Source organism: Oratosquilla oratoria, unplaced genomic scaffold (genome assembly GCF_046742065.1).
Source record: "Oratosquilla oratoria isolate Oo_2021 unplaced genomic scaffold, ASM4674206v1 SCAFFOLD55, whole genome shotgun sequence".
Taxonomy (NCBI): Eukaryota; Metazoa; Arthropoda; class Malacostraca; order Stomatopoda; family Squillidae; genus Oratosquilla; species Oratosquilla oratoria.
Genome location: NW_027467719.1, coordinates 1,282,516 through 1,305,582, shown reverse-complemented (window position 1 = coordinate 1,305,582; position 23,067 = coordinate 1,282,516). Strand labels below are relative to the sequence as shown.

At 39.7% G+C, this 23,067-nt stretch overlaps 1 protein-coding gene and 1 long non-coding RNA gene across 2 annotated transcripts in view; both read left to right on the top strand.

Moving 5' to 3' along the window:
- LOC143023683 (uncharacterized) overlaps positions 1 to 23,067 on the top strand; it is a 754,159-nt gene that overhangs the window by 152,941 nt on the left and 578,151 nt on the right. The window lies entirely within an intron of this gene.
- LOC143023705 (uncharacterized) lies at positions 11,120 to 20,912 on the top strand. The gene is made up of 2 exons (XM_076182315.1): positions 11,120 to 12,165; positions 18,444 to 20,912. The coding sequence occupies exon 2, from the start codon at positions 18,444 to 18,446 to the stop codon at positions 20,064 to 20,066; it is 1,623 nt and encodes a 540-aa protein (XP_076038430.1). The 5' UTR covers positions 11,120 to 12,165; the 3' UTR covers positions 20,067 to 20,912.

The following is a 23,067-nucleotide window of genomic DNA, read 5'->3' as shown; positions in this document are numbered from 1 at the left end:
TCTTCGAGTTCTTCTTCTTCTTCGAGTTCTTCTTCTTCTTCGAGTTTTTCTTCTTCGAGTTCGTCTTCAAGTTCTTCTTCTTCAAGTTTTTCGAGTTCTTCAAGTTCTTCTTCTTCGAGTTCTTCTTCTTTGAGTTTTTCTTCGAGTTCTTCTTTTTCGAGTTGTTCTTCGAATTCTTCTTCGAGTTCTTCTTCTTCGAGCTCTTCTTCGAGTTCTTCTTCTTCTTCGAGTTCTTCTTCTTCGAATTCTTCTTCGAGTTCTTCTTATTCCAAATGATACCTTTGGTAATCCCCATGATCCGATTTCCCCCCATGTTTTGTAAAATTCTTATAACCCGCAAAGTGATGTTTTTCGAACTCACACGTACTCTCTCGCGAAATTTCTCCGTCAAACAACACAAGTTTTTCAAAAGCTTCGTCAGTGTACTTGTACGATAACAATTTCCGAAAAAAAACTCATAATATTAATAAATGAACAACGTGAAACGAACTGAATAAACCCTTACACCTACCCAGGGTCCGGTGCGACCGTTTTGCCGGGTCTCGAGAAAAACTCGCAAACCAGAGAATTATTTTTTTATTTAGTATAATACCTGATATGCATTATCCCAACCTTTGGTAAAATGATTCAGCCAAATGGTATAACACTATATATATTCATATAAATCTTAATAGAATAATACTATCTCATGAAACAAAGAATATATAAATTAAGACAAAATCCCAATTTCAATGTTCTAATGTAATTTTACATAAAAGATAAAAATGACAGCTAAAATGAATGTATTAGAGGAATTGCAGCAGAGTTGGCACAATTGGGCAGTAAGACATACTTGCCTGATATGACTTTAACATTTGCTACTAACAATTCACTGTGTAAATTAGAAACAGCATGAATATTCAATTTTGAAGATTCTACTGGATAATCAAATAATAAATCTTGAGTCATGAAACGTTTATACACTACAAAAATTTCATCATTTTGGCTAAAAATATTTTGAACCAAACATACTGTGCCTTGAATTTGAAAACAGTTGTTGCCTGTTTTTTCTACTTATGACAAATTTCCCATTATGAAATTCAGTATACTGTTTATATTTTGAAAGTAGATACTGAGCTGGGACAGGTCCTTCATAATGTTGGCCTTTATTATATTTGAAATTTCTGTTAATCTCCTAATTATTTGGGGTAATGCACCACTAGGTTTTCTTAACATTCTCTTCAAAGCTCCAAGAAAATTCTCGAAAGGGAAGGATGAAAATGAATCTAGAGGTCCATGCAACTTTACATCATCAGGAAGATGCATTAGAGAATGTACATTATAGGTCACAAACTCTGAACCATACAATCTCATGAAATGCTGAATAAATGACAATAGAAACTGCTATGCATAATCACAATGAGTTGAAGCTAGCTTGGGATTGGCTAAAATATGAACAGCAGCAGATAGAAGCATGAAATTATGATATATTTCTAGAGGAAGTCTGTCAATTAATGAAACCAAGCCTGTATATAACAGAAACAATCTATATTCAGTAGCTTTCCATCGATCAATATCATCTAAGCCACGAGGTTTTCTTGAAAATTCTCGAGGGATAAATTGTCTTAAACTTTGAAGTCTTTCAGATTAACTATCTTTAACTTGTCTCCCTATTCTTACAGTCAATGGTCCTTTCAACCAAAGCCAAATCAGCTTCTTCATTACTCCTAAACACACAAGGTGCATGTAATCCAAAGGCACTTGAGACACAAGACCAACACCTAATCTTTTAAGAGGGGATTCTCCTTTGTGGTGGTCTCTATCATGCATTTCATCAAATGCTATGTCAGTGCGCAACTGTGCATTAGTATTGTAACGTAATATTAGATATTACATCATATGTGTAATTATGTTATAGAATTGTGTTCCTTTGTATTACATAACTATGTTCATATTTCTTGTCTATGTATGTATTGTAACAATGTTAAGCAGTAACGCCCGTCCACTATATGTAATCTTGCCTACGTGCGGAGAGGTGCGCACTCTTGTAGAACAAACAGACAAGCGAAATCCTGAATAGTTCGGAGCGCACAGATTTGACAGTTACTAAATAAATAGATTGTTCAAGCGAGTCGAGGGTCCTAAAACTACCCATGTTGACGTGTGTTGATTGCCTGTAAATATTTTCCATTAATAATTTCGTTTACTAGTTTTATCGCTAGTTTAATATTCCTTTCCTGGAATCTTCTTTGTTACCTTTACTTCTAGTCTTACGAATTATCTAGGCCCTGACCAGATAGTTCAGTCCTACAGTGGCTTCTAGAAGTGAGCTGGTTCTTAAGCACATATCCGTTATACGTAACGTCTCTTCACTAACCAGCCAGCCCGTAACAAAGTGGCGACCCTGCCAGGATATTGGATCAGGTATTTAACACATTCTTATAGAGATGGATGATATAATTCAAGAATTCGTTCAAAATCCCAAGGTAAGTTTCTTAAAGAAACAAACTAAAGACACTTTGATAGAAATAGGCAAGCACTTTGGAGTAGACATTGATACAAGTTTGCGAAAGAAAAAAATACTTCAGGAACTCGTTGAAAATCTGATCGAAGATGAGATCTTATCTCCAGAAGAGATTACAGCTATACAAATTTCTTCAAATAAGTTAGAAATAGAGGCACGACTAACCGAACTTAAGATTAAGGAGATTGAATTAAAGGTCAGGAGAGTAGAAATTGAGGAGGAAGCTAAACTGAAACAAATGCAAATTGAGGCAGAATTTAAAGCTAAAGAGGAGGAAACTAAACTGAAACAAATGCAAATTGAGGCAGAATTTAGAGCTAGAGAAGAGGAAGCTAAGGTGAAACAAGTAGCTAAAGAGGAGGAAACTAAACTGAAACAAATGCAAATTGAGGCAGAATTTAGAGCTAGAGAAGAGGAAGCTAAAGTGAAACAAATAGAAAGAGAGGACGAAACTAAAATCAAATTGGCAGAATTTAAAGCTAGAGAAGAGGAAGCTAAAGTGAAACAAGTAGAGTTAGAATTAAAGAAGACAGAAGTAGAAGCTAGGATTGTTGATAGACAACCCGTAGTTCAGGAAGGTCATATAGATATTTCCAAGTATGTAAAACTTTTACCCAAATTTTCAGAAGGAGAGCCAGAAATTTTCTTTCTTCAGTGGGAAAAATTGGCGCAACAGTTACAAATCCCTAAAGAAAATTGGCCATTAATCATTCAAACACAATTTAAGGGTAAGGCTCAGCAAATTTATACTTCTCTTTCACAAGCAGAAAGCGAGTATGATAATATGAAAGCTTGTATTTTAAAAGCTTATGAACTAATACCAGAGGCCTATAGACAGAAATTCCGTAATTATAGGAAGACACCTCAGTTAACATACGTAGAATATGCGGCTCAACAAGAGAGGTTATTCAATAGGTGGTGTTTGGCTAGTGAAACAGACACCTTAGATAGACTTAAACAGTTGATTTTATTGGAGCAGTTTAAGAATACCTTAGAGACAGATCTTAGGATTTTTATAGATGATCATGTTCCCGAAACTTTAACTAAAGCTGCTGTATTGGCTGATGAGTTCACACTAAATCATAAACCTAAGTCAAGACAAATGGAATCCCAAAAGTCAAAGTCATATATTCCAGATTCAACAAAATACTCTGATCCTTGGTCCCCAAAGAAACACTTTGAAAATCAGTCTAGCCCATCACATTTCAGTTACAGGTCTAATTTCAATCAATATCCTCCAAACCAACCTTGGCAAAGAATGGAAAGGTTTAAGACTAATCCCCCTGTAACTTGTTCATATTGTAAACAGGTTGGCCATCACATTTCTAATTGCAGAAAGAGACTGACACCCTCATTCTCCAATAAGACACCAACTCTTGTAAGTAATATAAAATCAGATGATTCAAAATCCTCTATTCAGGATACACTACCAAAGAAGCCGGTATTGTCAAGTAATGTAGAACCCCCCTCATCAGATCATGATCCTTGTTTCAAACCATTTGTATCTTCAGGAACTATATCTCATAGTAGTAGTTCACAACAATATCCTATTTCCATACTCTGAGACACAGGAGCAAAGCAAAGTCTGATTTTAAATTCTGTCTTGCAGAATCTGGGTGAGTCATATACAGGTTATGATATATTGATAGAAGGAGTTGGAGGAATTGTAAAATGTCCATTACATAATGTTTTCTTGCGGTCTGATTTTACAACCGGAATGGTTAAAGTAGCAGTAGTAGACTCTTTTCCCATAGTAGGAATATCCTTATTGTTGGCCAATGACATCGCTGGAAGCAAAGTCATTTCTCCTTTAATAACAAATAACCCTAAGACCTCAGTAGAACCTTCAGATAACTTACAGTTGTTTCCCGCTTGCGCTGTAACCAGATCTCAGTACAAGAAATCTGAAGAGGAGACCTATAATTTAGAATCCCTATTCTCCCAAACTGACCCATCTTCTTCTTCACCAGTTTCTCTATCTAGAGCAGAATTAATCAAAGAACAGAAGTCAGATTATTCTCTTAAAAATTTGTACGAGATTGTTTCATCTCCAGAAGAAGTTGAAAATATGTCACGAGGTTTCTATATAGAAAACGGAGTCCTAATGCGAAAATGGAGAGCATCCACCGCAACCGCTGACCAGCCATGGCAAGTAAGGAATCAAATAGTCCTCCCTCTTGGTTTCAGGAATAATGTTCTAAGATTGGCTCATGATACTCCCTTAGCAGGTCACTTAGGGGTAAGAAAGACCTTGTTCAACATAACCCAACATTTCCATTGGCCCACGGTTGTCAAAGATGTTGCCCAATATTGTAAAACATGTCATACATGTCAACTTGTAGGTAAGCCCAACCAGAAAATTGTAGAAGCTCCACTCCATCCCATTCCTGTAATGGAAGAGCCATTTAAAAAAGTTCTTATTGACTGTGTAGGACCTTTACCTCCTTCAAGTAAAGGAAATCAGTACATTCTCACAATCATGTGTATGAGCACTCGTTTTCCAGAAGCCATTCCTTTGAAAAATATTAAAGCTCAAAACATAATCAGAGAAATGTTGAAATATTTCACTATGGTAGGATTTCCTAAGAACATTCAAAGTGATCAAGGAAGTAATTTTCTTTCCAACAAGTTTAGAGAAACTCTTGTAACACTAGGTATAAATCATGTAACTTCCTCCGCCTATCATCCTCAATCACAAGGTGCTCTAGAGCGCTTTCACCAAACGCTCAAGACAATGTTAAGAATCTTCTGTGCTGAGAACACTCGAAATTGGGAAGACGGACTCCCCTTTTTGTTGTTCGCCACCCGAACAACAATTCAAGAAAGCCTTGGATTCAGCCCGTCAGAATTAGTCTTCGGTCATGAAGTCCGTGGTCCCCTAAAGATACTTCATGAACAATGGATGAAAGAAGAACCACCAGTTCCTTCTTTGAAATACGTGTCCCAGGTCACCGAGAAGTTGTTAGAAGCTTGGAAGTTGGCAAGAGAGAACTTGGCGAATGCTCAACGAGAAATGAAAGGTCGGTATGATAAAAATTCTAAACTTAGAACTTTCTCTCCAGGAGATCAAGTGTTACTTTATCTTCCCATACCAGGAGATCCATTGCAGGCTAAATACAAAGGACCCTATGAAGTCTTGTCCAGAGCCAGTGATCTCAACTACATAATCAAAACTCCAGACAGAAGAAAGAGTTCCCATCTCTGTCACATAAATACCTTAAAACCTTATCATTCCAGAGATCCAATTCCAATTTACAGCTCTACCACAATAGAATCGGAAGAGCCTCCTGATAACCTGCCTAATCCTCCTGAGATTCCCTTGGAAAACTCTCAGATACTACAAAATCTTCAGATAAAAGTAGGACACTTATCTGAGAAACAAGGTAAAGACATTCTTTTCCTCTTAAGAAGTTTTCCAAAATTATTTCTAGATTCCCCAAGATTCACTTCTTTGATAGAACACGAAATAATTCTAGACTCGCCAAGGGCTATCAAACAAGCCCCTTATAGAGTCAATCCAAAAAAGAAGGAGTTCATAAAAGCAGAAATAAACACACTGCTTCAACAGGGAATAATTGAACCCTCCAGTAGTCCTTGGGCATCTCCTTGCATTCTTGTCCCTAAATCTGACAATTCTTATCGCCTGTGCATTGACTACAGGAAAATCAATGCCCATACTAAGGCCGATGCTTTTCCTATCCCTAGGATAGATGATATCATAGACAGTCTAGGAACTGCCAAGTATGTATCCAAGTTGGATATGTTAAGGGGATACTATCAAATCCCTGTACACCCTCGCTCAAGAGAAGTTACCGCTTTCATTACGGAAGAGGGATTGTTCCAATTCAGAGCAATGCCATTTGGGCTTAAAAATGCCCCTGCCACTTACCAAAGAATGATAAGTAATCTTGTTGCAGGATTGCCAGGAGTAAAAACTTATCTAGATGATGTGATAATATTTAGTCAGTCTTGGACAGAACACATTGAACACCTAAATAATTTCTTTTATAGAGCAGAACAAGCAAACCTTACCATCAATTTGTCCAAATGTGATTTCGGACATACACAGGTCCCCTATTTGGGATTTAAAGTTGGAAATTCCCAAGTGTTTCCAATAGACGCCAAGATAAAAGCCATCAATGATGTACCAACACCCACTAATCGTAGAGAGGTATGTCGATTCCTTGGAATGAGTGGCTATTATCGCCGTTTTTGTCCAAATTTTTCAGATGTAGCAGAACCATTGACTGACCTGTTGAGAAAAGACCACGACTTCGTGTGGACACCTACCTGTGAGACGGCCTTCAAAAACCTGAAGTCCCTTCTCACTAACGCACCAGTTCTAAGGGCACCCGATTTCCAACGACCCTTTCTTCTGCAAGTCGACGCCAGCGACACCGGTATCGGTGCCGCCCTCTTGCAAGAACACAATGAAGTTCTTCACGCTATCGCCTACTACAGCAAGAAGCTGTCCCCTGCGTAGAAGAACTACTCAACAATTGAGGAGACGCTCGCTTTGGTCCAGGCCCTTATCCACTTCGAAGTCTACTTGGGTTCCTCAACTACCATTCAAGTATATTCGGATCACAACCCCTTAAAGTTCCTACAGACCATGAAAAACAAGAATCCGAGACTTACACGTTGGAGTTTATTTCTCCAACCCTTTAATCTAACAATTCATCATATAAAAGGCGTCTTTAATGTTTTAGCCGACGTCCTTTCTAGAACATAGCTTTTCAACAGAAAGTGAAAAGCTTTCCCAAACGGTGGAGGTGTAACGTAATATTAGATATTACGTCATATGTGTAATTATGTTATAGAATTGTGTTCCTTTGTATTACATAACTATGTTCATATTTCTTGTCTATGTATGTATTGTAACAATGTTAAGCAGTAACGCCCGTCCACTATATGTAATCTTGCCTACGTGCGGAGAGGTGCGCACTCTTGTAGAACAAACAGACAAGCGAAATCCTGAATAGTTCGGAGCGCACAGATTTGACAGTTACTAAATAAATAGATTGTTCAAGCGAGTCGAGGGTCCTAAAACTACCCATGTTGACGTGTGTTGATTGCCTGTAAATATTTTCCATTAATAATTTCGTTTACTAGTTTTATCGCTAGTTTAATATTCCTTTCCTGGAATCTTCTTTGTTACCTTTACTTCTAGTCTTACGAATTATCTAGGCCCTGACCAGATAGTTCAGTCCTACAGTGGCTTCTAGAAGTGAGCTGGTTCTTAAGCACATATCCGTTATACGTAACGTCTCTTCACTAACCAGCCAGCCCGTAACAGTATCTGGAAATGTTATTTTCTTCTCAAAAACACCAGACTGGTCACACTTCACATCCAGCATAGCCAGTGTGCCTTTTAATACATTTGATAAAGGATCGTGCTGGAGCATCACAAACAAAAGCCTTTATAACTACCTGATAGGTCTTATCTTCATATTTTATTCCATTTACCTTTAACTCTATCATTTCATCAATGAAATAAGAAAGAAATTCTTCAACACTACCTGGCTTTGAATCACCACAAAATATACCAAGAGCAAAAGGTTGTGATTTTGCTGTTCCTGGAATTAACCCCAGAATAGGCCAAAACTGAGTTTTGGCACTTTTAAACAGTGGTAGACCAATATTTATTTGTAACTTTAATACGACTTGCTCCAGTAAATCACTATGATATGTCAGCTGATTTAATATACCAGTAGCAACACCAAAATGATAATACTCACCACCTTGTATTTGCACAATTTTATCAATCTTCCCTATTTTAATTAGTGTTCTTGGATCTTTAGAGAGGTATGGTAGTACTAGACTCAAAATTTTAAGTAGTTCTTTTAGTGCAATATGAGTTACATTAAACTGTACTGCCCATCTGGACAATAAATCCATCAACTCAATTTGAAAAGTCTGTGAGTCACCATTTCCATCATTATCGGATGATACATAATCATAGTCAGGAGAATCATAATTATTATGACAATCACTATCATGCAGGATAGTATTGTCTTCCTCAATTTCAAAGCCAACCATTTCTTTATAAGTGAAGTTTGATGTATCTCATTACTATCTTTATATTTAACTGTATTTTGTACATAAGTAGAACTAGATGGCAAACTATGTGCTACTTTCGCAATGTTAACATTTTGGTTATGACTAGAATCAACAATATCCACGTTTTCTGAAGACTTCTACATAATATTTTCTAAATGATGATTTACATCATTTTTTATTTTTCGACGTTTTGTCCAAATTGACATTGCTAATTAAAAAAAATATATATATTGAATACTAAATTGTTTACATACATACATATACCAAGGCTTTTTCCCCCTTTCAAGGGAGGTAGCCAAAAAGGGAAAGGCATAAAAACACTCCCACCCATTTCATCCCTAAATACACTCCACACCCCTCCCACCCTCCCTCTCATCTGAGTACCTCCTGGATGACGGGTCATCCCTGCACCTTGCCCACCGCCCTGGGTCAGAAGCAGTATCGCAAGACACAGCACATCCACAGCAAGGCCGCTTCATTTAATCGGCGACCCCCCCTCTCCATCCCCCCTTGCATATAAGGAGAGGACGGGGAGAAATCCCTTCGGGCTGCGTCAAAATTTACTCACACATACTACCCCACCCCCCTGCCCATTCCTCCTCATGCAATCACATCATCCATATACAACCATTCTCCACTCACCTCTGTCTTCCGTCCTCGCCCTTCCTTCCTCAACAGACATTCCCCTCTTCCCCAAAGCCCCCTTCACCCCATCCATCCACCTCATCCTAGGACGTTCCCTCATGTTCACTCCCTCCACATCTGCCTTCCATACCTCTTTTACTAGTCTTTCTTCACTCATTCTTTCCATGTGTCCAAACCATCCCAATATTCTTTCATCAACCCTATCTCCCAGCTCCTTTTTCACCCCTGTTCTCTTACTCACCTCCTCATTTCTCACTCTATCCAGCCTAGTAACCCCCACCATACTTCTCAGACACCTCATCTCAAACACATTCAAACTCCTTCTCTCTTCTTCTCTTATGTTCCACGTTTCTGCCCCATACAGTGCTGTTGGCACAATCACTCCTTCATACAGTCTCCTCTTCGCATCCATTCCTAAATGTCTATTCCTCATTACACTCTTTAATCCACCAAGGCATTTACTCGCTTCTCTCAATCTACATTCTACCTCCACCTTCACTCCACCTTTTCCTGCTACACTTGCACCCAAGTATCTAAAACTATCCACTTCCTCCAGTCGCTCTCCCTTAATGTTCACTTCCAGTCTACTGCCACTTTCACCCGTTGTACATCTCATCACTTTACTTTTACCCACATTTATCTTTAGTTTTCTTCTATCACATACTCTCCCAAACTCTGCCACCAGCTTCCTCAATCCCTCCTCTGACCCTGCCACAAGCGCAGTGTCGTCCGCAAACAACAGCTGGCTCACCTCCCACTTTTCTCCATTTTCTTTAACCATCTCCAATCCCTGACCCACTACCCTAGCATTCACCTCTCACACCACCCCATCCATGTATAAGTTGAACAGCCAGGGCGACATAACGCATCCTTGACGAAGTCCCACCTTTACTTCAAACCACTCACTCTCTCCATTTCTAATCCTGACACAAGCTCTACTACTCTCATAAAAACTTTACAGCTCCCAAAAGCTTTCCTCCTATCCCATAAATCTGCATAACCTCCCACAGTGCCTTTCTGTCTACCCTATCCTAAGCCTTTTCCAGATCCATAAAAGCCCAAAAAATATCCCCTTTCCTATAGCTTTCTCACATATCTGTCTTACCACAAAGATCTGATCTACACAACCTCTACCCGTCCTAAATCCACACTGTTCCTCACCAATTACTCTCTCTGTTACTCTCCTAATCCTCTCAATCAAGATCCTCCCATAAGCCTTCCCTACTACACTTAACAGGCTAATCCCTCTGAAACTACTACATTCACACTTGTCCCCTTTTCCCTTGTAAAGAGGAACTATACAGGCACTTCTCCAGTCCTCCGGTACTCTACCCTCTCTCCAGCAAACATTAAATAACCTCACCAACCAGTCCACCATCACTGAACCTGTTTAATACTTGAATTATTTTATACAGCTCTATACAGCACAATAAACAAATAACTCAGATATGCTTCAGTGATTATACCTAACAATAAATTTATAAGTAGAGCTCTAGCCTTACCCAACACAACTCACTAGTATTAGTAACAGTAACAAGTAGTATCAAATAGAGCCCACAACTGATATAAAAAAGGCTGTGGTTGAGATGTTTTGACTATAGGCCTACTAGTTTAGTAATATTAATAATAGAATTATTCTAGTGTAGGTGTAGAATTGTTTTTAATAACTGTTAGGCCTAGAGGCTTTTAATAAACAACACTATACATGATAATATTGCTTAACCTAATTTCAAAATTCAGGAATAAAAATAAAATTTACTTAAGCTGGCATTGATAGCTTACAACATTATAGGCCCAGTGTCTGATAAACTGATAAAGTGCCAGACTTACACATTATCTCTCACCCAAGGAAATTTAATGCAACAGACCCGCTATAAAATCATTACCAAACAAACTGCTGCCTGTATACGCCCCATAAACAAGTAATACATCACTCAGTCATATAACCCACTCACCTCCACTCACTCCCACACTCACACTATGCCGGCAGACTATACGACGCCTAGACACTTCCTGGGAAAATAAGCTGAGACAAGCATTTTCCCACAACATGCACACGCGACCACACACCAATAAACACATTATTACGTATACTGACGAACCACCCCTGGATATATATATTATAGTCTGGCTGTCAGACTAAATTATAAACTAATTATGTAAATTAAAATATAAGATGTGACGAAGTAAACCCAGCTCACATAAAGAATTCAGTTATGCGAACATAGCAACTCCCCAAGCAACTTCCGAGGTTTATAACGGCATGCACGGGCTGGGAGCGGTGTTCTGCCAGTGACGTTGCCTAGGAAATAGAATAGTGTAAGAGTGTACCAAGAGAAACAGTAGATTGAATAGGACAATAAACAAACAAAACTTAGAGGCGTTTGGCAGCGGACATCCTTAAACATTTTCTGTGTTATAAGTGACCAGGATGGAGTAACGTAACAGTTAGTTACACCCGTCCGGTTACATATTACTGGTGGCAGCACTCCCGCAACCTACTACTTCGAAGAGACTACGGTGTACCTACTACGGTGAACCTCAAACCCGTCCACTCAAACCCGTCTCAAGAACAAGAACTTGGTCTACACTCCCTATTCACGGGCAATCGTCACAGGCTGATCTCCCACTACTATAATCAACATTATAAAGGTAACATCAATCCTTATATTTAACACCAATATATTCCAGTGATAATAATCATACATTACCAACTCCAAACCACACCTGATACTCGCATTTTTTTTTTCTATGCGAACATCAATTCACCGAGCCCTCTGGACTTCCTTCGCTTGAGCACTGACCTCACCCGCCCCAGAGGACTCACACCGGCTGCGCACTGACTCGCGTAACAGCCACCTCATCCGCTCAACCACCACCACTCATCCGAGTGTCACGTTCCACCGAGAACCACAACATCTAAAAAAAAAAAACTTGCTTCAAAGCACGGTATTAAGGTAACCCTTACGCCCTTAGATACCTACGCACGTACACCTTAGCTATACAACGAGTATGTAATCTCGCACTATATTAGCATATTGTCATTTAGAAGTTTTTTTTTTCTCTCCAAAAAAATTATCATTAAGTAATACCCTTTAATCTGCATATGCATTCTTCTAATTATGTAATTCTTGTTTAAACAAATAGTTCTTATATGTTTAAAATTCAATATTTACATAGAACTTATACATTTTTATCAATGTAACCTACCTTACTGCTGTAATTTTTTTATGAACAACCATAACTAATTCTATTATAAGAATAATATCACAAAAATTAACTCCTTATTATATAATATTAATTCCACATTCTTCTAGTTAAGTAATTCTTGTTTAAACAAATAGCTCTTATATGTTTAAAAATTCAATATTTACATAGAACTTATACATTTTTATCAATGTAACCTACTTTACTGCTGTAATTTTTTTATGAACAACCATAATTAATCCTATTATAAGAATAATATCACAAAATTAACTCCTTATTATATAATATTAATTCCATTTTTTTTTATATATATACATACACATATATTTTTATGATTTTGTAATCCCATTACTATATCCCCCTTCCCATATCTAAGCATAACATAATACCCTTAGTTATTATATACCTATTATTCATATTTTAACAACTCCCTTTTTTTTTCTCTTAGAGTACAATCAAAACTAACTATTAACTAATACATGACTTAACAACATGGCCTTTGCCACCAGATCCAAAATTAAACAAAGTTTACATAGCGTCTTCTCAAAGTCTAGAGAAGACAAACAACATGATATATCCAGTGACAAAGAGGAAATACACACAGAAGACTTAATTGGCAATGACAAACCAGACCATTTTTACCTATATCCACAGGTTGACAATACCTCTAAACAGTTAACCAATGACCAATTAAATAATCCTGACAAAACTAATCCCAATGCAGATACTCAAATAGACCCTCTTTATGAGAACGATGTCTTACCTTTTTTCAACCAGCCTTCTCAAGTAGACATCTCCAAACCATCTGAACCACAACAACCCACCCAACCAACTCCTCATATTGCTCCTCCAAATATGCAAACAAAACCTCCTATAAACCATAATCCATCCAACCCCCATATCCAAACACATAATAACCCCCCTCCCATTCAGCAGCAGTACCAAAACTTCCCCTTTCCTTCCCCCCATACCCCATCTGGTCAAACCCACTCTACACCATACCACCAACCACAACCTAACCTTCCTCCAAACCCACAATATTACCCTTACCCACTAACTCAACCAACAATAATTAACAACTATCAAACCATAACCCCCCTCACAGAAATCCCAACCTTTTCCCAGGATAGTGGAATATCCATTACAGATTTCTTGACAGCATGTGATCTATTTTTCTCTAAGAACATAACATATTCAGATACAGATAAAATAAATTTGTGCCGTCAGAAAATAAACCCATCTGACATTTGCCGTTCAAAGGCAAGGATGCTAGACACCCTAGTTGCATCTGGAATCACTTATCAGGAATATAAACACCACCTTCTTAAGGTTTTTCATAACAAACAACCTAACAACATTTCCTTCCTCATCACCTTCCTCAATAACACTAGAGTCCAACCACATTCCATTACTAACATAATGGATTTTATTGCAAACGGAATGAAAGAGGTCAGAGAAGACCTAGAAAATAACTCTCCTTGGACTCACACTGATCAATTTGGTCAAAATGTAATGCCAACAAAACACTTACTAACATTCCTTGAAATAGCTTCCTATCTCTCCCAACTCCCTCCAAAGTGTTTAAAGGAAGCCTCCAAAAAGGAACTAGACACTAGAAATCCTCTAGCTTATACCTATATTTTAGATATCATGAATGCTTGCAATATATCCTTAGATACCCCCAACCATCTCCCCAGACTAAATAGCCTTCACTCACAGCAACCCCCTCCCACCAATCAAGAACAACCTTCTAAGTGGTGCTCCTACCATTCATCAAACAGTCACAACACAAAAGACTGCATACAGCAACAACAATACCCGCAGGTACAACACCACCCTATCCCTTGCTCAGTTCATGGAACCTTCTCCCACACCGATGCCCAGTGTTGGACACAACAAAAGCAACACACACAGGTACAACCCCACCCTATCCCTTGCTCAGTTCATGGAACCTTTTCCCACACAGATGCCCAGTGTTGGACACAGCAAAAACAACAAGTTAAACCACACTTTAAACACCCACTCCTCCCTACACCAACACATCCAATCAAATACTGCAACCTACACCAAACATCATCTCACTCCAACGAAGAGTGTTACCTACAGAAAACACAACAACAACCGCATCAGAGAACTAACAACCCATTCACCACCCATCGACAAATACCCCCCTCCAACACGACAACCAGTACTCAACAACGATTGGGGGAACGTGTACCAGCCTCACACACCAAACCACCATAGGAATATCTCATACACAACACAAATACCTCACCCTAGAAGTAAGCCTAGACCAACTTAAAGTTGCCATGATGGTTGATACAGGAACAAACCTGAACATCATCCCAAGAGCTCTGTATGAAGCATTAAATGACCCACCCCAAATTCAATTTTCCAATATGGAAGGACTCTTAATAGAAGGGAGCACAATTCCTCTACACGACACCATAGACTTAAATATTGAAGTCAACAATCACAAAGTAGGTTTCACAACTTTCCACATAGCTGATGAATGGAGCCTTGATCAACAAGGTATAATAGGACTACATTCACTAAAGATTTGGAAAACTAAGATAGACTTTGAGACTAACAAAATCTCCTTCCGAGATGTAAATAATGAATCAACAGTCCCTGAGACACCCGACTCAGACACACAACATCTCTCATGTCTACCTTCCTTTAATACTCCCAATCCCACTAACAGCTATTCCTTCCGACCACCCCCTTATGTCACCTCAAAGGCACTGATGTCTAACACAGTCATCATACCCCCTAGACATTCAATAACAGTCCCACTATACATACCCGGTGCAATAGACCATCAGGACGTCATAATCGACTCAGACACGTCCAGGATTAACAACATAACCATTGAGTCCTCCTGGGACACAATATCAGAAAATAAACATACACTAGCTATGTTAATAAACACCTCAGAACAACACCGTAAAATCAGGAAGAATACAAACATCTGCGCAGTCCATCTCCATAACTCCCCTATCCAGGAACCACTTCCGCAACACATCAACCAAGTAAGACCAACTCAACCCCTCCCCCCTATTCCCCCAGACCAAATCACGACATCAGCTGATGGAGAAAGTCATAACGAGCTATTAGCTCTCCTACAGAGGAATAGATCAGCTGTCGCCTTAGAAGGCGAATCACTAGGCAAATGTGATATAATCAAACATCACATCCAAATTCCCCCAAACACCCCCCCTTCATACACCCCCGCTTACCGCATACCCCACAGTAGGAAATCCCAAGTCAATGACAGTGTACATGAGATGATACACCAAGGCGTAATTTCCCATTCAGACTCCCCATGGAACAGTCCCCTCTTTTTGGTCCCTAAGAAAGACGGAACCTTACGCCCTGTTGTTGATTTCAGAAAAATAAACAACCTAACTCAATCTGACCCACACCCCCTCCCCGCCATGCAAGAATTACTACAATGCATTGGCAACGGGAACTCTGTTTTTTCCACAATAGACCTCAAGTCAGCCTTCTGGCAGGTCGAACTAACAGAGGAATCAAAACCCGTAACTGCATTTTCCACGGACAAAGGACATTTTCGCTTTGAACGTATGCCCTTTGGCCTTAAGAATCCCCCCTCAACCCAACAAAGGTTGATGACCCGCATTTTCAGTGACATGATAGGAATCTCATTATTCGTCTATTTAGACGACCTCATTATATATAGCCCCACAGAAAGAGACCACCTTAACACTTTAGAGATTGTCATCAAACGTCTCAAACATACCGGATTAAAGATTCAATTAAAGAAATGTAGATTCCTCATGAAGGAACTCACCTTCCTAGGCCATAAAGTGGATGCAAAAGGGATTCACACAACCACAGATAAAATAGATACAATAAACAATTTCCCAACCCCCAGAAACGCTAATGAAACAAGAAGTTTCATTGGGTTAGCCTCCTATTACAGACACTTCATACGAAACTTTGCTGATATTGCTTCCCCTCTGACCAAATTCACAAGGAAAGGCGAGCCATTTCAATGGTCAGAAGCAGAACAGCAAAGTTTCGACACTCTCAAACACGCACTCACCACAGCCCCTGTACTAGTTTTCCCTGATATGAAGAAAGAATTCTTTCTTTACACAGACGCCTCCTCTAAAGGAATAGGCGCAGTCCTACAACAGAAAGATGACAATGGCAAAGAACACGCCATAGCCTACGCAAGTAGAGTCCTCAACAAAACTGAAAATAACTACTCAACAACACATAAAGAAGGTCTCGCAATCATATGGGCACTAAAACACTTTAAATACCTCATTTTAGGCTACAAGATTACCATACTAACAGACCACCAACCACTAGTCTATCTTTTTAACTCCAAAGACTTACATGGGAGAATTGCTAGATGGAAAACAACTCTCCTTGATTACGATCCCATGATCGTATACTTAGCTGGCAAAGCTAACGTAGTGGCAGACTGCTTGAGCAGACAAACTCACATCACCCCCATCACCCAAACCACATGCATACCCATGCGAGAACTTAGGGACGAAACAGACAGTGACCCAATATGGTCTCCAATAAAACAGCATCTCATCTCACAAACCCCCTTACACTCCCGACCACCTGTCCCTATTGAGGAACTCAATCTGGTCGACGGAGCCATAAGGAGAACCATTAATACAAGAGAGGTTACTGTTATTCCCAGAGCCCTAGTCCCCAAGGTCCTTCACATATTGCACGACAGTGCAATGGGAGGCCACTCGGGCAGAGACAAGACACTAAACACTGCTAGACACACATATTACTGGCTTAACATGAAAAGAGATATAACCACACACATAGATTCTTGTGTAACTTGTAACCAATTCAGAGGCCCTGACCCGAAACAAATCCACATTAAAGACATCCCACTCCCAGCTGAGCCATGGGAAACACTTGGCATTGACCTACTGAAAATGCCAACGAGCCATCAAGGTTCCAATTATGTACTCACAGCAATAGATTATTTCACTAAATACACAATCTTAATACCACTCCAAAACAAAACAGCAGAGACTGTAGCCAAAGCCCTGGTCAACAATATATTTTGTAAATACAACATACCACACACAATGTTATCTGACAATGGCTCAGAATTCAAAAATGAAGTGATGCGCGAAATAGCACACCTTTACAACATTGACCAAACATTTGCCACTGCATACCACCCCCAGGGAAACGGTCTGACTGAGCGAACAAATCGCAAGGTCCTAGAAATTCTCAGACCATTGGTCAATGACCTCATGGACACTTGGGAAGACTGGCTACCACAGGTACAAGCCAGTATCAATAGCACAATAAATTCCGCAACAAAGATGTCCCCACATGAAATCATTTTCGGCCAACCAATGCGCCTACCCTACCAAATATTCAACCAACCCCCCCCACCCTTATACAACATAGATAACCTCTCACACTGCATCAAAAGAGGTATGCAAACAATTTATAAAAAAGTTAGAGCAAACCTGAAAGAAGCCCAGGAAAAGACAAAGACTAACCAACACAAACGGTCAATTCCACTTGACATAGCACCCGACGACACAGTCATGATAAAGGACTCAGGTCGAACAAACAAACTCAAACCCAAATTCCTAGGCCCCTTCATAGTCACAAGTTCACTCCCTAACAATGTCTTCCTACTAACAGATCCTTCTGATCAATCCACCTTCACCATACATGGAGAGAAGTTGAGAAAGGTCAAACTGAACCTCGACCCAATCTCACCTCCCATCCACAACCCACCTATCACAGACACACACCAATCACCAATACGCAAGTCTCATCCCATGACTCTGCGTCGACGCAACTAAACATGCACTCTAGCTCTCGCCCATGAAGATGCAGGACGCCATGTATCTATCAGTGGAGGTTAAAATAGCCCATTTCCAATAAGAACTCTTTTCCACATATCTATAAAACTTCTCTACTCCCTTCCGACCAATATAATCTTAGCGAGGGTCAGACAAACATATCCTTAGTCACTCAGACACGACCCCTCTTTCCACAGATGAGATCTCTACAACTCATCCCACTCATCGTCCACCTCGCCCTCTCCGTCCCAAGGCTTTTGCCTGGCGCCATAGTGCACCAACACGGCACCACAGCCTGCGTTGAAGACTCCATCATGGTGAAACTCCGCATCTCACCCACATCCTTGCTAGAACCAATTTCTAAACTACAAAATGACATACAAGAAATACAGAACAACATAAATAGGCAAATACCAAATAACACACACCAAAATTATGAGACCTCACAGATACTCTACCACAACGTCAACTCATTACAAAGTAAACTCAACAAGATAAAATACACAATATACCACCTTCCAGACCCAGACAACGACACTATCAACACCAGAAGAACCAAAAGAGGCCTATTCGATTTCGTTGGCATTATCTCTAAATCCCTATTTGGAACTGCTACTGATCAAGATATCCACACAGTGGATACACACATAGGAAAAATAACAAGAGTACTCCAACAACAAGGGAAACTCATTGACTTAAATTCACAGAACATAGATCTCCTCGCTGATTCTGTAAATTCAGTCATAGACAAATACAACTACCTTGCACAATTCACAAACACCCAGTTGTCTCAAATCACAAATTCCCAAACAGCCCTTTTCTTCCTTTATCACCTAAATAACCTAGACAAAGAACTAGATAGCCTCAAAGACCATACCAATCTCATACAGAAAGACATCTGGAACGCCCATGCAGGTGTAGTCGACTCCCAAATGATCACCCCAACCCAGCTTACCCAGACACTACGACGAGCCCACAGTACACTACAACTTACCCCTTTCTTTTCCAAACACGAAATACAACATTACTACCCCATCCTAGCATCAACTATCTTCCAACAATTTATTTTAATCAACATACCGATGGACCCTGTCAAGAGATTCTCCCTTTGGGAAATCTATCCTTTCCCATACCCTTACCAAAACCGAACAATGACCCTCAACCTACCAACCTCTACCATCTTAAAATCAACCGACGGTCAGTGGCTAACACTGACATCACCGGACACCATAACAACTTGCAAGACAGCACGACCCAACTTCCACATCTGTCCAGCCTATCCTTTCCATTTCCAACTAACTAAATCCCAACCCTGCCTCTCAGAACTTACAACCAACCGAATACATCTTACCGAAACTTGTGATTTCCGTTTCTCAGACAACACCAAAATTCACCATACACATGTAGGACATAAACACTTCCTATACCTCCCTCATCCAACCTTAGTATCTGTCATGTGCCCCCGTAAACCACCCACCCACCATAAGGTCAACGGCTCCATCACACTGCCTGACATTTGCCAAATCTACACAATGAACTCAATGCTACTACCCAATAACCTCCACGACCAAGGTACCCTCAATTTGACCCACGACCTAGGTCCCATAACCCAATTAATACTCCCTCCCCTACCCAAGAGTCCCAATACCATCCTTCCAAGCAAGATAGACATAATACACCAACTAAATAAATCAATCACTCTAGACATGGATTCATTCGACTTACATCATAGGATTCTTCCATATACCTCCACAGCCCTTTCCCTCTTAATCATTCTCTTTATACTAATAATAATAATCATATTCTGTTGCATGAAGTAACACCTTCCAAAACCTTTCCATCTCCATACCCAAATTGTTGTAAACCTAGATTAAGTTTATTCTTGTGTCTCACCCAATAGCTTGATAAAACAAGTGCAAGGTGACACACCACACTGACCATAGAACAGTGTTTAGAAAAACAACACTCCCAACAGTGATAGTGTTAAACCATAAAAACAATAACATTTAAAAAGTGAATTAAACAGTGTATGTGAACCCAATATAAAGTGTAATCTGGTGAGACACAACGTTACACTTCTGAGACACAACATCACTACCCCTATTTTCAGTGCATGATCCCTCTTGGGATCTCAGAATCTCTTCAACAACACCCCCCCATCTGCACATTTATAACCCCACAGGATTTTGTGTCTCTGAAACTTTTTCTCGATGTATTACCTATGTATATATACTTTTGTAAACCTTGTTCCATCGGTGCCGGGAGCCACCTAACCCCAGGGGGAGAGCGATATGTATACGCCCCATAAACAAGTAATACATCACTCAGTCATATAACCCACTCACCTCCACTCACTCCCACACTCACACTATGCCGGCAGACTATACGACGCCTAGACACTTCCTGGGAAAATAAGCTGAGACAAGCATTTTCCCACAACATGCACACGCGACCACACACCAATAAACACATTATTACGTATACTGACGAACCACCCCTGGATATATATATTATAGTCTGGCTGTCAGACTAAATTATAAACTAATTATGTAAATTAAAATATAAGATGTGACGAAGTAAACCCAGCTCACATAAAGAATTCAGTTATGCGAACATAGCAACTCCCCAAGCAACTTCCGAGGTTTATAACGGCATGCACGGGCTGGGAGCGGTGTACTCCCAGAGACGATGCCTAGGAAATAGAATAGTGTAAGAGTGTACCAAGAGAAACAGTAGATTGAATAGGACAATAAACAAACAAAACTTAGAGGCGTTTGGCAGCGGACATCCTTAAACATTTTCTGTGTTATAAGTGACCAGGATGGAGTAACGTAACAGTTAGTTACACCCGTCCGGTTACACTGCCACTGAAATGTAATCACTATGCTATAATGTATATGTTATGTCATTGCTTTGTTACTTGGTAATAAAAAGTGGAATCGACACAGCAAAATGAAAAATATATCAGCCCGTGAAAAAAACACTCTTCGGAGCATGCTTCGAAGGCTCGGACGTTGTTGTTGTTGTTGTCGTTCCCTAGACTGTCTGTCCGAGCAGTCCCGTCTCCCCAAGGAAGGCCACAGCCGAAACTGGGTTTTCCCACAAATCCTTTATAGAGTGTATGTTGTGTTGTTTGCGTGCATGATTGTGTATAATGCAGTCTTCCATTATGTGTTGTATGGTATGGGGTGAAGTGTTACATCCTGGGCAGCTGTTCACAACACAGTCGTCCAGCCTCTTCTGGTAGCTTAGAAGTGCTGGGTGGTGACCGCATCGCAGTCTGGCCAAGTGGACTCTGTCCTTTCGTGGGAGAGAGGATTCAGAAGGGTGGATATCAGGGGGTCTGGCATGCAGCAGTGTGTTGTCTTTCAGTGTGTTAATGGAGCGGTGAGTGATATGATTATGAATATGTTTCCGGAGGCTGGTATTTGGTGGTTGTGGAGGAAGAGAAGAGAGTATCTGTGCGTAATAAAGGTCTTTGGGTGTAGTTTTAATGTTTCTTGGTGTGTGTGTGGGTGTTCTGCTATGTAGTGTAGCGGGTGTGATGTGTTTGTGGTGGCTGCAGCAAGTGTTTGTGTGCCTCTCATGTCGAGGTGGTCCTTGACTTTGAGGACTTTTGTTTCATGGTGTAAATGGTCTGTAGGTGATGTATTTGTGCAGCCTGTAATTGTTTTTAGGGCTTTGTTTTGTATGATTTGAAGGGTGTTGTGGTGTGTCTCACTGAGATTAGGAGCCCATGCAGGACTCGCATAATTCATCACTGAGCGTATGCATTGTTTGTATATTGTTATATTAGTTTCTTTGTTTTGTCCAAATGTTGTTCCTGTGATTGACTTAAGTGCGTTAAGTCTAGGTGTGCATCAACAACACTCATCAACATCAACAACAACATCAACAACATCAACAACAACATCAACAACACTCTAATACCACACACAAACACACCGAAAATTCTTGGTGTAACATACGATACATCCATGTCTTTCAAACAACACCTCACAAACATAGAAAACAAATGCACACCTAGACTTAACGCACTTAAGTCAATCACAGGCTCGGACGTTATCTCCTTAGATGGAATGGCGCGAGATGTAACGTTATAAACACTGCAATCTACCTTAACCGGGCCAGAACTGGCCCATTTGTACGTTATGATTAAACGGCAGCATTCTGGTATGATAACGGTACAATTTAAAGTCGGTTATAAAATGGCAGCATTTAACTGGCGCCGTTACAGTTAGCTTAAGGCAAAACAGAACCCGAACTGCCTTAACATGCCGCAAGGAAACCAGAAACGGCCCATTTTAACCATGTTTACTGGGTATTTTCCATTTTTCAGGTCTTTTGTCTTTCTTCAATTTGGTCCAAGCTCTTCCTCTTTTGTCTTTTAACTCCCTACAACTTTTGTTGTACCAGCACTTTACATATTCTTTTTCTTGTTTTTGTCTTGGGACATACTTTTCCACTTTTTTTTTTTTTTTTTTTATAAATTTTTGTCAAAATATTCCATTTCTCTTCTACTGTTGTATCTTTGTGTATTCTTTCCCAGTTTTCATTTTGAAAGAATTCTCTTATTTTATCAATTTTGTTTTCATACATCAATCTTCCTTTTCTATATTGTTAATTTCTTTTCATGTATTTTTTCTCATTTAGTTCTAGTTCTATCAATATGTGGTCACTTTTACGTATTGGTGCCTGGTATTCTATCTTTTCCCCTATTTCAGGTTCTGATGTGATTATTAGGTCTAGTCTCGATGGTTCTTCTTCATTTCTATACCTAGTGTTCTCTTGAATCCATTGTGTGGTCAATAATCATCTCAA